Source organism: Nansenia antarctica (assembly GCF_963989245.1).
Source record: "Nansenia antarctica genome assembly, chromosome: 5".
Taxonomy (NCBI): Eukaryota; Metazoa; Chordata; class Actinopteri; order Argentiniformes; family Microstomatidae; genus Nansenia; species Nansenia antarctica.
The window spans coordinates 15,823,066-15,835,987 of NC_137690.1; the positions used below are offsets into that span (position 1 = coordinate 15,823,066).

The window sequence follows — 12,922 nt, forward strand, 5'->3', positions numbered from 1 at the left end:
CCCTCTGTCATCATAGGGTCAGGGTGATAACAGAACAGAAACACAGATAACACCACCAACCAGACAAGGCTAGGCCAGGCTATAGTGGTCTTCCCATTTCCTTCTAACCTTTCTGCCAACTGTACCTTATTGGAATAGGAACTGGTGTAACTAGTCAGGATCACCATAGCAACCACAATCTTACCCAATGCCACTCAATACCCTTTGAGGAATAAATAAAACACTTTGATGGGGCAGTGGTGGCAGAGTGGACAGCTAGTCTTTTGTAGGGCACTGGTTTTTCCTCTCCCGCAAAAGCATAAACACGACTATTCACGGCTGTGTTGCAGCTATTCCCGATTAGCTCCAGCCTCTCATCAATAGGCCTGACTGTCTTTGAACAAGCAGCCCTTTCTCCTTCGCCCTCACTCCTCACAGTTTTAATGGCTGGAATGACTTGGAGAAGAGTTAATTATTGCGTAGCACATGGCTGGCATACATGGCCTCAACCACTCCAGTTCACTGAGAATGTATGTGTCACAAGACCCCCGTTGACTTCAGCATGTGCGCGTGCGTGTGTGTGTTTATGGCATCCGGTTTGAGGGACATGTGCCAGGCATTGGGGGCACTTCAGGTTTTCTAATCTTGTTTATTGGCTTTACCTCAGGTTAGTAAATAGATTACAGATAAACATGCACACAAATAACAACATCTCAGTTTGTGTGTAGATAATCACCCACAAGCTGGCTTAACATTGATTGGTGTTTTTCATGTAATGTAGCAATTAACAACAGATAGTGATACTATACACACATTATGATAATAATTGGAGGTCATAATAAATAAAATTGAATCAATCAATAAAATAAAATTGAATCAATGTGGTACAGAACAGAAAACCAGGAGGAATGCGTAACCAGTACTTTCATTGACGGCACACATAAGGAATTTCATTTATCTTTTTCTCAGAAAGGCATTTTGATTAAATTCATACAGCACAAAACTAAACTTCAGAAATGTGTGTTGTATATGGGAATGTTCTTATTCTAACAGTCCTGTCTGAGGAAATTGGTATAACACATATCATCAATATTGTTTACACTGTCTGAATTCCAGAAATGGGAATGACTCCATTGGGACATTCATGCTCGTAACCAGCAGTTATCCAGATGTTTGACTATATGAGCGTATTATAGTTATAACTCCTTCTGGACACAAGCATATAGAAAACACATGCACACACCCAGGCCGGCACGCACACATGCACATATATTCATACACACACTTATTTTATTTCAAATGTTTTTTTATTGAGCCAAAACAATGTTCATCATGGATCAACGCTCATTTTGATTTACACAACAGATATACAAAAGTATATTCAAGTATTTTCTATATATTTGGAGCAGTATAGAAATAGAAAAAACTGAAAACAAACAAACAGACCAAAAAGATATATATATTTTTTTAAAATCAAGAATAAACAAAAGATGTAAGAGTTCTGTCTTTATCTCCCCTGTACCCTGTATCTACCTTGTACCCTTTATACACACAGTTCTAATCTGGATGTCTCTGTCTTTGTGTTTAATTGAGTGTGAAATCCAATATTGTGTGTCCCTGACGGTGTTTTGTTTAACTTCTCACGGCTATCAGAATGATCGTCTCATGGCTGAATCATAACATGCTCTGATGAGGTCAGTGACAATGTGAAGCGAAACATCTATGCATGTTTTTTATGCACAGTACCCATACAGTATCTATCTCCTGCACATGTTTTTCACTCAATTATTTATTATCACATCTTATGTTTACTTTAGCCTACCTTTATGTCTGGAAATGAATAAATAAATATAGTTAGTGTAATTAGAAATGCATAGGCCTATCAACGGATTCTTTCTGGGACACCTCCATTTAGTACATTAATCTAAAATAAAATCAAAAATCAAAGAGATTTTTATAGTTGGTCACTGACAAAAGCTCAAACACGTGCTACACAGAAGGTGGCTGGAAAGGCGGACATACACAATGTATCCATTAGTGAGTCATGACTTGTCCTCACATTTGCCATGACTGTCATACATACCCATATGTCATTGCGACATAGGCCATAAAACCCACTTGCAGAATAGAAAAAGAGAGTATTCCCCTTAGTGGCTGCCTAACGTGAAACAGACATCAGTCAGAGTTAGGTGCAGATTTACAAATACCACTCCTCTCCAAGTAGGGGATTAGAATCCCTTGTGGACCAAGGGAGTGTACATGACGGACTCTGCTGGGGAGTGATCTCATAAAATATACATCAATGTGCCCCCTCTGGACATCTGTACTGAATTAAATATTAACCAAATATTGTACCTCGAAATCCCCTCATAAACAAACTATGGTGAAAACAAAACATAAAATCGACATTACATTAATCAGAGCCACCAAGTATTAGTGTGTGTGATGCTAAGAAATGATGCCACCCCCCCCCCCCCCCACACACACACACACACACACACTCACACACAGACACACAAACACACAGACACGCACGTAGCCCCATGTAGTATATGCACGGCTTCTGTCAATCATTGGAGACTGGCCCAAGGCATATTGAGTGGGAACATCTTGGGGCATTTCCTCAGGGATTGGCTCTCCTCTGCTGAGGCTTCACTGCTTGCCTCATGCTTCCCATCCCTGCCTAGTTTTGAAGTTGCTTGTGCTGCCACTGAAAAATGTATCCATTCATCACTAGTTTGAAGATTCTTCTTTTTTTTTTGGGGGGGGGGGTGTGAGGGGTGATATAAGTAAAGCCCATATAGCCTACTGATTGGTTTCAGTCATTAGGGACAGCTAGTGCCTAGGGAGATGATTGGAAGGGTGATTGGACCATCCGATCTAAAAAGAAGAAGAAAAAATATTTCAGGGCTGAATCTGGCACATCTAGTGTTGCGGCGGCCTGACTGGCCCAGTTATCACTCAGAATTACGTCCCAGACAAGGACCATGATTGTCTTGCCATATCTAAACCAGCTCTTTGCTACAAAACAGCTAGACTTGAGTCTTTGAGGGGAGAGGCAAGCTGGTGTGGGAAGGGTAGGGAGTTAGCCTTGAAGGGTACCCATGGATGAGGACGGTCTCATAAGTTTCATTTACCCATGGATCAGGAGTTCCCTGAGAGGCCAACACCGGTGTGTGTGTGTGTGTGTGTGTGTGTGTGTGTGTGTGTGTGTGTGTTTCTGTCTCTGGAATTCTAACACAACAAGGTGGGCTGCCTGCCCCTTTAAAAAAAATGTTTTAAGTAAACAGCTGAAAGAAGGTGCTGGAGAAATGGAAACACTCCCAATTTTATAGACAATGTTATGGACTGACCTTCCATGAGAACAACATTATTGTTTTAACCATGTTTTGAAGCTATAAACTGTTTGTTTACAATTGTATTGTTTACAAACAATGGAGTAAAACAAGCGTATGTAAAGTGCTGACGGGGTATGACAGTTGAACTAAGCTCATGAAGTTATACTCTTCAAGAATCAATATCTATCATGAATTTAAAAGTAAAACATGGATTTACTAATCCCAGATTGCCCCTTTAAAGCAATAGAGTGGACTACTTCAAAGCAAGCCTTCTCCTCGACTAGCAGAAACATGTAAGCACAGGTAAGCAGCCAAACACAGCAATGCTGCTCATGTTAAAAGCACTGCTCCAAGACATTACTACTTCAAAAGCAGACAGAGGGCATTGATGTCTGTCTGGATTCTTGTTAAGATTGACAGGTGTAATAACTTCAGGGTCTTTTCTGCCTTTGAGCAACAGGGACTCTAGCACTCAGCCACTGACATCAGCAAATGCATGAACACAGCCTACTATGAAAACGTTCTAGGATATATCTTTGATATATTTCTATTTCAGGCCATTTTGTATCCTTTTTTTTCTAGGATATATCTTTGATATATTTCTATTTCAGGCCATTTTGTATCCTTTTTGGGGGTTAGGGTTTTTACCTTTAGGTGGATTTTTCTCTTTCTTTTGAATATATTTTTCATCTAACAATAACATACCTATTCTAATACTGGGGAGGGCCTCCCTTTGCACTCAAAACAGTCTCAATTCTTCGTGGCATTGATTCCACAAGACGTTGAAAACATTCCTTTGAGATTCTGGCCCATGATGACATGATTGCATCACGCAAACGATTTTTCAGGTGCACTTTCAAGCTGTGAATCTCCCGTTCTAATACATCCCAAAGGTGTGAAGAATACTGTATATAAGAATAATGTTCATGAGACCAGTTTGAGAGGACTTTTGCTTTGTGACATGGTGCATTATCATGCTGGAAGTAGCCATTGGGTACATTGTGGCCATGAAGGAATGCACATAAAGGTCAGCAACAATACTCAAATAGGCTGTGGCATCAAGCGATGATTGATTGGTATTAACGGGTCCAAGGTGTAAGAGTAAGGTCCGTCTTTTCATGAGCAACACTCAAATGATGATGTATGCTGCCCTCTGCTGGTCATGGACATGCCATAGCAGCGTTATCATAGCAGCAATGCAGCATTATGTTTTAGCTCACCCAGCGTTTAATTTTTCCAAACGGTGAACTAGGGACACACACTGGGGTTATCCTCGCTATCATGTTAGCGGCTAATTTACGACAACTTCCTCTGAATAGAAGTTTCGATAACGGTACGACTATAAACCACTCCCCTGCTAACAATGTATTACATTTGCAACGAAGTTAACGGCTTGAGAATTGTTAACCCGAGGATGCGGTGTTTGCCCAGTCATGCGCCTCGTTTTTTTTTAAAACGACAATGAGAATGAAATCAGACACGTTCCTTTTTATTATCTGACGTTATTGAGACAGTAAGAAATTGACAGGACAATATTGAATTCCAAGGTCTGATGTGTTGCACAAGTTAGGGAAACATGTCCCTCCGCCTTTACCTGAAAGAGCCCCCCCCCCAACCATGATGAAAAGAGAAATTGCATTCAAATGACTTTTATAATATTAACAACAGTGATGGGTAAACATTCACTGAATTTGGTAGAACTTTTTTTTGATTTCATATCCTAGACATTCGCATCCAAAAGGCATGAAGATAGAAAAGGAGACAGAAAATGGGTCATGATATAAATATACAGTACAAAGAGAAGCTGAATCTTTACAATCAGTAACGTTAAATAAAGGCTTGGCCTAACCATACAGACATGGACGGCTGTATTTTAGAGATAAATCTAGTGGCTTTCACACAATTCATGCAAGGTGCTTTGCTTATCATTAGGTTGGGCACTCTTGGTGCAGGTTGACATACAAGTCATTTGCCATCCCCAACCATAATCAATAACAACACGTTTACCTGTACCTTACAAGTAAATCATTGGAAAGTCTATTGTACATCAATCCCCCCCCCCCACCCCAACCCCACCTCCCTTTGGCAACTAAATGTACATAGAAAACACATATCCATACAGTTTATCCCATGTCCATATGGTTAGCTATTAGTGTTAAATACAAGCAGTCGATAAGTACCATGCCACAGATTCAATAACTCTGATTGGTCCATTAAAACGAGAAGCACAGTAGTACAGTCCATGGACACAGAATAGGCCACATTGGTCAGAACTGAATCCAGTCAAGAATAACTACTTCAAGTATCCTATAACAGTTTAAACATACATATAGTCAACCCCAGAGAATAAATCAAGAGTTTCAGAATGCACATAATCCCACATTACAAATCTTTAAAAATTGGCACAAACTGTTAAAATGTTCATTCACTTAACGTGCAAATCATTAACAGTAAACATTTTCTTCAAGTGCACATTAGTCAAGATGCCAGTGCAATAGTGTAATAACTTTGATTTCAGCAAAATAGCAAAAAAAATTTGAGGGAGGGGAATGAAAAAAAAGAGGGAAGAAAGAAAAAGAGAAGGGGATGGAGGATTCCGGTGAACAAGAAGCAAAACAGACACAGAATCGCCAACACCTAGCGACCTCCCAACACCTAGCGACCACCCCCCAAAAATTAGGAAAACACAATAATCAATATCTAACAACAAAAAAACAAACACATACGCACAACCCACCACAACACACACATACCAACTCACACATACACACACGTAGGCACAGAAGCTTAGTATGGGATCTGGTTTTGGTAGTATTGGAGCATATCGTAGGTTTTACTCCTGAAAAACATGACAGGAAAACGTGATTAATATTGTGAAGCTTTTGATACTGAACAAATGGAACAAATAAACCTCTGGTGGGTCACAAAAACACCTGACATGCTATAGAGATGCTGGCAGGAGAAGGTGTGCTTAACTGACCTGCTGCTGAGGAAGCAGCTCTGGATGACTTTGATGATGTAGGCGGCTGCATCCTTCTCACTCACACTGGGGTTGAACCGCTGCCTAGACGAGGACACAAGGTAAAGGACTGATTAATTATTACACACACACTTACACACTTACACACACACACACACATTTTAAATACTTTATTTATGTCCACATACAAAGTAAAATTCGAAAGGACATAAATAATAACAGTGCATTTTGACGTTATGGAAACAGTCAGTTACAGTAGTGCTGGGCCAACAACCAGTTCTGCCACACACAGGATGTTATTCGCACCAGACCAGTGGGTTGATCAATAAGCCGAGCGGGTGTCCACAGTGGTTCTCAGGTGTCAATACGCCGCTCCCGAAGAACACACACACACACACACACACACACACACACACACACACACACACACACACACAACCCACTTGAGCAGTTTGATGGTCTGTCCTCTGAAGCAGGGAAGGCCAGTGTCCAGCATCAGGGTTACCAGGGAAACCACAGCATCCATGTAGGGCCTGGGGAAAGGAATACAAATAGCTTCATAAGGGACTGGTCACTAGGGACATTAGCATGAGCAAGACATGATGAAGACAAGCAGAACCGAATGTCGGAGGTAGCACTACTTTTTATTCCAAATTATTCTACATGTGTGTGTATACACACATAAAGACACACTCACCTGACAGCCAGGTATCCCCTCACACACATTTCCATGAACCATTTAAAGGGCGTGGCCTCCATCTTGCCTCCCATGATCATCACCATCTCATCAGTCAGCTTGATGTCTGGCTCCCAGCCGAGGTTACCACCCGGAGAACTCTCAAACATGAACCCAAAGTCTGCAGAGAAACACATACACACACACATTACCATTATGTACAACATTCTAGAAGTCAAAGTCTGAGGAGGAACACAAGCTTGCATGCTTGAGTGCGCACACACACCGATATGAATGAGGTGTCCCTGGCTGTCCAGCATGATGTTGCCATTGTGTCTGTCTTTGATCTGCAGCAGGAAGAGCAGCAGGCTGTAGGCTGCCATGCTGCGGATAAAGTTATACCGCGCCTAGGGGAGGGGGGGGAGACAGTATTGGGGACAATGAATCTTGATATTGACTGCAGGGCTAATGAGGACCAGTACACTGCTTGTAGGACAAAGGACTAATTACAAAGCTTGTATATTTGTCATATAGCTGTGATATATTGTAAAACATATTTACTTTTAATACATTCCATTAGTCAGTACCTCATTTGGGTGTGTGTTCTTTATGACTGAGTATGGTATATAGTGAACCTCTACCTTCTGGAAAGCCAGTGTTGACTCGTCCCCATACTGGTTCCTGAAGTAGTCATACATCCCAAAGTCTGTCTGTCTGCCCAGCTGGTCACGAGACTTACAGTCTGGGATGCACTCGATCACACCACACTGAGACCAGGGACCATAGAAGGAGAGACAGAGGGGGGAGGAAGAGAGAGAAAGAAAGAGTGAGACTGGTATGGTTCCTTCATTAAGGTAGGAGTAGGTTGGGTAAGGTAGTAATTGAGTAAGGGTAGGGTAGTAGTAGGTAGGGTTTTGCCTCACCCCAGGGGCGGTAGCCACCACTCTGTAGGGGAAAACAAACAGGTCCAGTCCCACCAGCTGGAAGATGTTTTTAAACAGGCCGATGATCTGAAGAGCCAGCATGTCCTAAAAAGGAGGGAGGGAGAAGGGGAACATGAGAAGAGACATTTAGAGACAGTCAGAAAGAAGAGGGAAAAAAGAGAGGGAGTAATTTAGAGAACGAGAAGGGGTCAGGAAGGAAGAGGACAGAGATAGAGAGAGAGGAGTGAGTGATGAAAAATTAACTAAAAAATAAACCTGTCTGCAGTCATCTCCGACTTTAAAGATGGCTGCCTGCCAGCAGATTCTTTGGGCCTCCTCTTCACTCTCAGCCTCGTCCAGAGAGTCAGACCCACACCGGAGGCCTGAGGAGGGGGAGAGAATCAAGAGAAAAACAAGAAAAGGGGGAGAGGGAGACAAGGAGAGGGGGCCACAGTGTTAAACCAAGTCACAAAGAGGGCCCTGTAGCAGTAGTTGATATACTAAAGCAGGGTCAAGAAACAACCCTAGTCTCTACTTCTTCCCTTCCAGATCTAAATGGACTGGAAGCAAAAGTAGTATGGCAGATGCTCCCCTGTACTGTAGATGCATTGGAAAGCTCGGTGGAGCTACCACTATATTGTTACACTTAATCCACTTCCTTCAGATCTGAAAGAACAAATATGGTAGGGACAAGAGGTTGTTTTTAGACCATGCGTGTTTGTGCCTGCAAATTACCTTCCTTCTCCAGTTCGCTGACTCCACACCTCTTGACTTTGAACTTGGCCAGGTAGGGAGCTTTGGCAGCACTGAGGTAGGGCACAAGCGTATAGCATCAAAGCAGTGGACTAAGGCCATTATCAAGAGAGTTCATTATGCTTTTGTATGCGAGGTAATTGTATTTCTGTAGTGTATTTTGGAGGTAATAATGTCTGGGCCTACCTCTGCATGGGCATTCCAGACTTGTAGTCTATGTCTAGCACTATGGCCTCTGGGTTACTGGGAAGGTAACATCCTGGCTGGACTTTGATATCAGACAGAGCCCTCAGACAGGCCCTCTTCCTTCCGTCCCCCTTAGGGATGGGTCTGATGAGGACAAAATATTAGTAAAAATAAAATAACAAACAGACAAACAGCCGAAAACTATGAATAACTCATTGTGTGATGAATTCTAGCCTGACTTCATTATGTCAGTGGGGCTCTGATGTTATTCACACAAGTTAATTATTATTCACACAACTTGTGGTAGTGGGAGTGGTGGTGAGGGAGAGGAGAGCCATTGGAGATAAGAGGTGAGGTTTGTTCAGAGACGTTTCCACCCTAGACAGTTGTAATTAGCTCTTGTTAGCGCCTTAATGAGGTGAGAGGGGAACACACTGCACCCCTCCTGAGGTGAAAACACTCGTTCTCTGACAGGGGTAAACAGAGTTCTCCATTACACCTGTTCCCATATGGACGGTCGTATAATCAAACTCCTAATAACCTGATGGGTGAACAACAAGGGGCTTTAGGGAGTAGGTTACATAAACACTAGTGAGAAGAGACACGGCAATGAACATCTGCACACTAGGGAAACACATTATTCTTCCACTGTGATAATTATCTGATGTGTATTGTTTTGCATAAGAGTGACTCAATATTCTGTGGAAAGTTTTGTTGTACTACTTTGTGTCTTTGGATGGAAAGGCTCATTCTCAGTTTGCAAATCATATTGTTAAGTTAGGTCATATTGTTATGTTAAGACAGTTCATTTGGGCAACTGTGTGTGTGTGTGTGTGTGTGTGTGTGTGTGTGTGTGTGTGTGTGTGTGTGTGTGTGAACAACGATAGAGATGCTTTGTGTGATTGTTGTAGGGATGGGGTGTTACAGGGAAGACGTACTTGAGGATGGCAGATATGTTGGTGATCTTGTTGAAGAAGTCAAACTCTCTCTGGTAGAAGTCTTTGGCCGGGCCAGATAGAGAACCAGTGATCTCCTCTACCATCTCCTCCAGCAGGTCCCCTATATCAGCTGCAGAGAAAGAGAGTGTGTGTCAGTGGTTGAGTGTGTGTATCTAATATTATGTGGGCAAACATTTGTGTGTGTGTGTGTGTGTGTGTGTCTCACGGTCTTTTTGGTGCGCCTCCTCGTCAGTGAAGATGTTCGTCTTCATGTTCCAGATGAACTGGTGAGCAAGCAGCTGAGACTTCTGGGCTGCCCACAAGATGTACTCTCTCACATAGCCCATCTAACCACAGGTCATAGGGAGGGAGGGAGGGAGGGAGGGAGGGAGGGAGAGCAGCACAATATCAGAAATTATTACTCCAACATCTTATAGAATATACATGACAGAAATCTCTCGATTTGGCACACTGAATGAATGGAATACTTCACCTTGTCATAACGGAGGGCTTGGACAATTTGTGGAATGTAGAATAAGATGGCATCCTAGAAAGGGTGATAGAAAGAGTTGATGGCAAGAAGAGTGAGTAAAGACGCCAGAATGTGCGTGTGTCTCCCGTGGGGGAATACATACCGGAGGGAAGGAGCGCAGTACTTTAACCCCGTACTGAGCGGTGAGTGGATGAGGGGGGTACATGCTGCTGAAGTAGGACAGGCCGGTGGGGGGGTCGGCTGGTGCCCAGCACAGGATATGACTCAGCTCTGGAGAGTCTGCGTCGATGGTGTGCCACGTCACCAGGAACTAGAGTTACAAGACAAGAACACAGAGATATAGATTTATACTTAGATCAGTTAGAATGGGATTAGTGCTAGGCTATGTAACCTGCGTAACTGCATACTTCCACACTATTTAATAGAATAGAATAGAATTTAATAGCGATTAGCCTAGAAGTGGCTACTAGTAGAGCAGCTAAAGCTTTCAAAAGTTGAGATACCACCACCCGAGGTAGAACAAAGCACAACACATGTTTTTTCATATCTTTGATATGTCTATTTTCTGAAATGGATGGATATTTGGATCCTCCCCAAAACTGAAAATTGTGACAATTTTGGATTCGACATCAGGGACAGCGCCTGCTTTATCACATGTATCTCTGGGAATAATGATCAGAAACTCACCGAATTTGGACTGCATGTCCACAGGCAGTTGATGCATACAGTGAAACAAGAAAGTCACCAATATCTCTGACTATTTTGAAAATACATACCATTAAGCATATATTGAATATAGGCAGAAATGTAATAGATAATTAAAACTATAAAATATATCTATGTAAATGCCTGTAATTAAAAAATGACAACAATCACCACAAAATAAAACAAAACAAAAAAGTACTAGAGACTGTTATCGCCTCATAAAAGCAAGTTGATTGACCATTCAGTTAACTCTCTGGTGTCATTAGCCCCTAGTAGACACCACCAACACGGCACAGTAAAGAATACAATGGAACCCGACTGGTGTTAAGAGAAGGACACAAAACATATCTAACAAAAAAAAAAAACGATATACATTTTGAACAAACATAGGTTCATAATGTCCAACATGTGTTTTCTTTATAGTACCATGGCTATCCTAGGTAGGATACTATTATGTACAATGGAGGTTACAATTTCCATTCTTGGGAATGATTTAAAGTCCACACTGGGTTGTTCTGAGAATTATAATGTCAGTTATCTCTTACTGTATTGTGTCAAACATTTAATACTAAGTGATCATTGACTGCTGACATCCTCACAAAAAACACAGGACCATCTTGAAGAAGCAAAAGGTACCATTTACCATCTACTTTTCAAGTGTTAAACACTCTTGTTGCCATGAAGTACCTAGCATTATAGAGTTAGCAAAGAGTGAGCATGTTTGTTTAACAGTAGGCTAATCATTATTGTAAACTTTGAATATGATGACCTGGTATATATATATAACCTGGTATGGTTGACAGACAGGATGTCATATACTGCATTCATAGAAAAATGCAATCTGGGAAGTTAAGTCCATACTCATGCAGTATGCAAGTATTAGTGCGTGGTACCCGATTCCGAACACAGCCAGCCTTAACACTGGGCCCAAACTAAAGCCTTAACACTGGGCCCGAACTAAAGCCTTAACACTGGGCCCTAACTAAAGCCTTAACACTGGGCCCGAACTAAAGCCTTAACACTGGGCCCGAACTAAAGCCTTAACACTGGGCCCTAACTAAAGCCTTAACACTGGGCCCGAACTAAAGCCTTAACACTGGGCCCGAACTAAAGCCTTAACACTGGGCCCTAACTAAAGCCTTAACACTGGGCCCGAACTAAAGCCTTAACACTGGGCCCTAACTAAAGCCTTAACACTGGGCCCAAACTAAAGCCTTAACACTGGGCCCAAACTAAAGCCTTAACACTGGGCCCGAACTAAAGCCTTAACACTGGGCCCTAACTAAAGCCTTAACACTGGGCCCGAACTAAAGCCTTAACACTGGGCCCGAACTAAAGCCTTAACACTGGGCCCGAACTAAAGCCTTAACACTGGGCCCTAACTAAAGCCTTAACACTGGGCCCTAACTAAAGCCTTAACACTGGGCCCGAACTAAAGCCACTACCTACCTCACTTCTTCTGATAGAGGAGTTAATTATACAACAATGTTCCAAATCCCATCAGATGTTCTGCTAACTAGGCCCCACAGAGGACCAGGAACTATAATGAAGAGAAGGAGATGGAACAAACAGCCATCAGATGTCAGAGAGGTTCATCATCACGTCCTGCTGCACCACTAAGGGAGCGTAGCTTGTTATGGAACAGGAGGCCACAGAGGACAGCTGAGGCTGTGTATACAGGTACATGATGACATGGCAGAATGATTCTATGTGTTGTGTATACAAGTACATGATGATCTGGCAGTCTGCTTCTCCTTCCATACACCTGTGTACAGCTGAGTGCCCCGTAGGACCCTACCCTCCCTATCTCCCCCTCAAACAGGTAGACAGGTAAGAGGCTCATTAAGGGAGTCTAGCCAGGCAGCACTAAGCCAAATGGACTGGAGAGCTTGAGGGAGGAAGGCAGAGGAGAGAAGAGGAGCAAACAGGAGAGATCACCTAAACAACAACA

General features: G+C 42.4%; 1 protein-coding gene across 5 annotated transcripts in view; it reads right to left on the minus strand.

Moving 5' to 3' along the window:
* Positions 1 to 4,938: 4,938 nt before the first annotated feature.
* Positions 4,939 to 12,922, minus strand: part of pi4kab (phosphatidylinositol 4-kinase, catalytic, alpha b) — a 29,938-nt gene continuing 21,954 nt past the window's right edge. For all 5 annotated transcript variants that reach the window (XM_080531278.1, XM_080531279.1, XM_080531280.1 and 2 more), the window contains 14 exons: positions 10,409 to 10,576; positions 10,267 to 10,320; positions 10,000 to 10,120; positions 9,774 to 9,903; positions 8,836 to 8,979; positions 8,632 to 8,702; positions 8,173 to 8,279; positions 7,897 to 8,001; positions 7,615 to 7,740; positions 7,260 to 7,380; positions 6,995 to 7,154; positions 6,741 to 6,830; positions 6,298 to 6,381; positions 4,939 to 6,156 (listed from right to left, as the gene is read on the minus strand). In XM_080531278.1, coding sequence (XP_080387404.1) covers positions 6,105 to 6,156; positions 6,298 to 6,381; positions 6,741 to 6,830; positions 6,995 to 7,154; positions 7,260 to 7,380; positions 7,615 to 7,740; positions 7,897 to 8,001; positions 8,173 to 8,279; positions 8,632 to 8,702; positions 8,836 to 8,979; positions 9,774 to 9,903; positions 10,000 to 10,120; positions 10,267 to 10,320; positions 10,409 to 10,576 — 1,533 coding nt within the window. In that variant the 3' untranslated portion in view covers positions 4,939 to 6,104. The remainder of the gene's footprint in view (positions 6,157 to 6,297; positions 6,382 to 6,740; positions 6,831 to 6,994; positions 7,155 to 7,259; positions 7,381 to 7,614; positions 7,741 to 7,896; positions 8,002 to 8,172; positions 8,280 to 8,631; positions 8,703 to 8,835; positions 8,980 to 9,773; positions 9,904 to 9,999; positions 10,121 to 10,266; positions 10,321 to 10,408; positions 10,577 to 12,922) is intronic.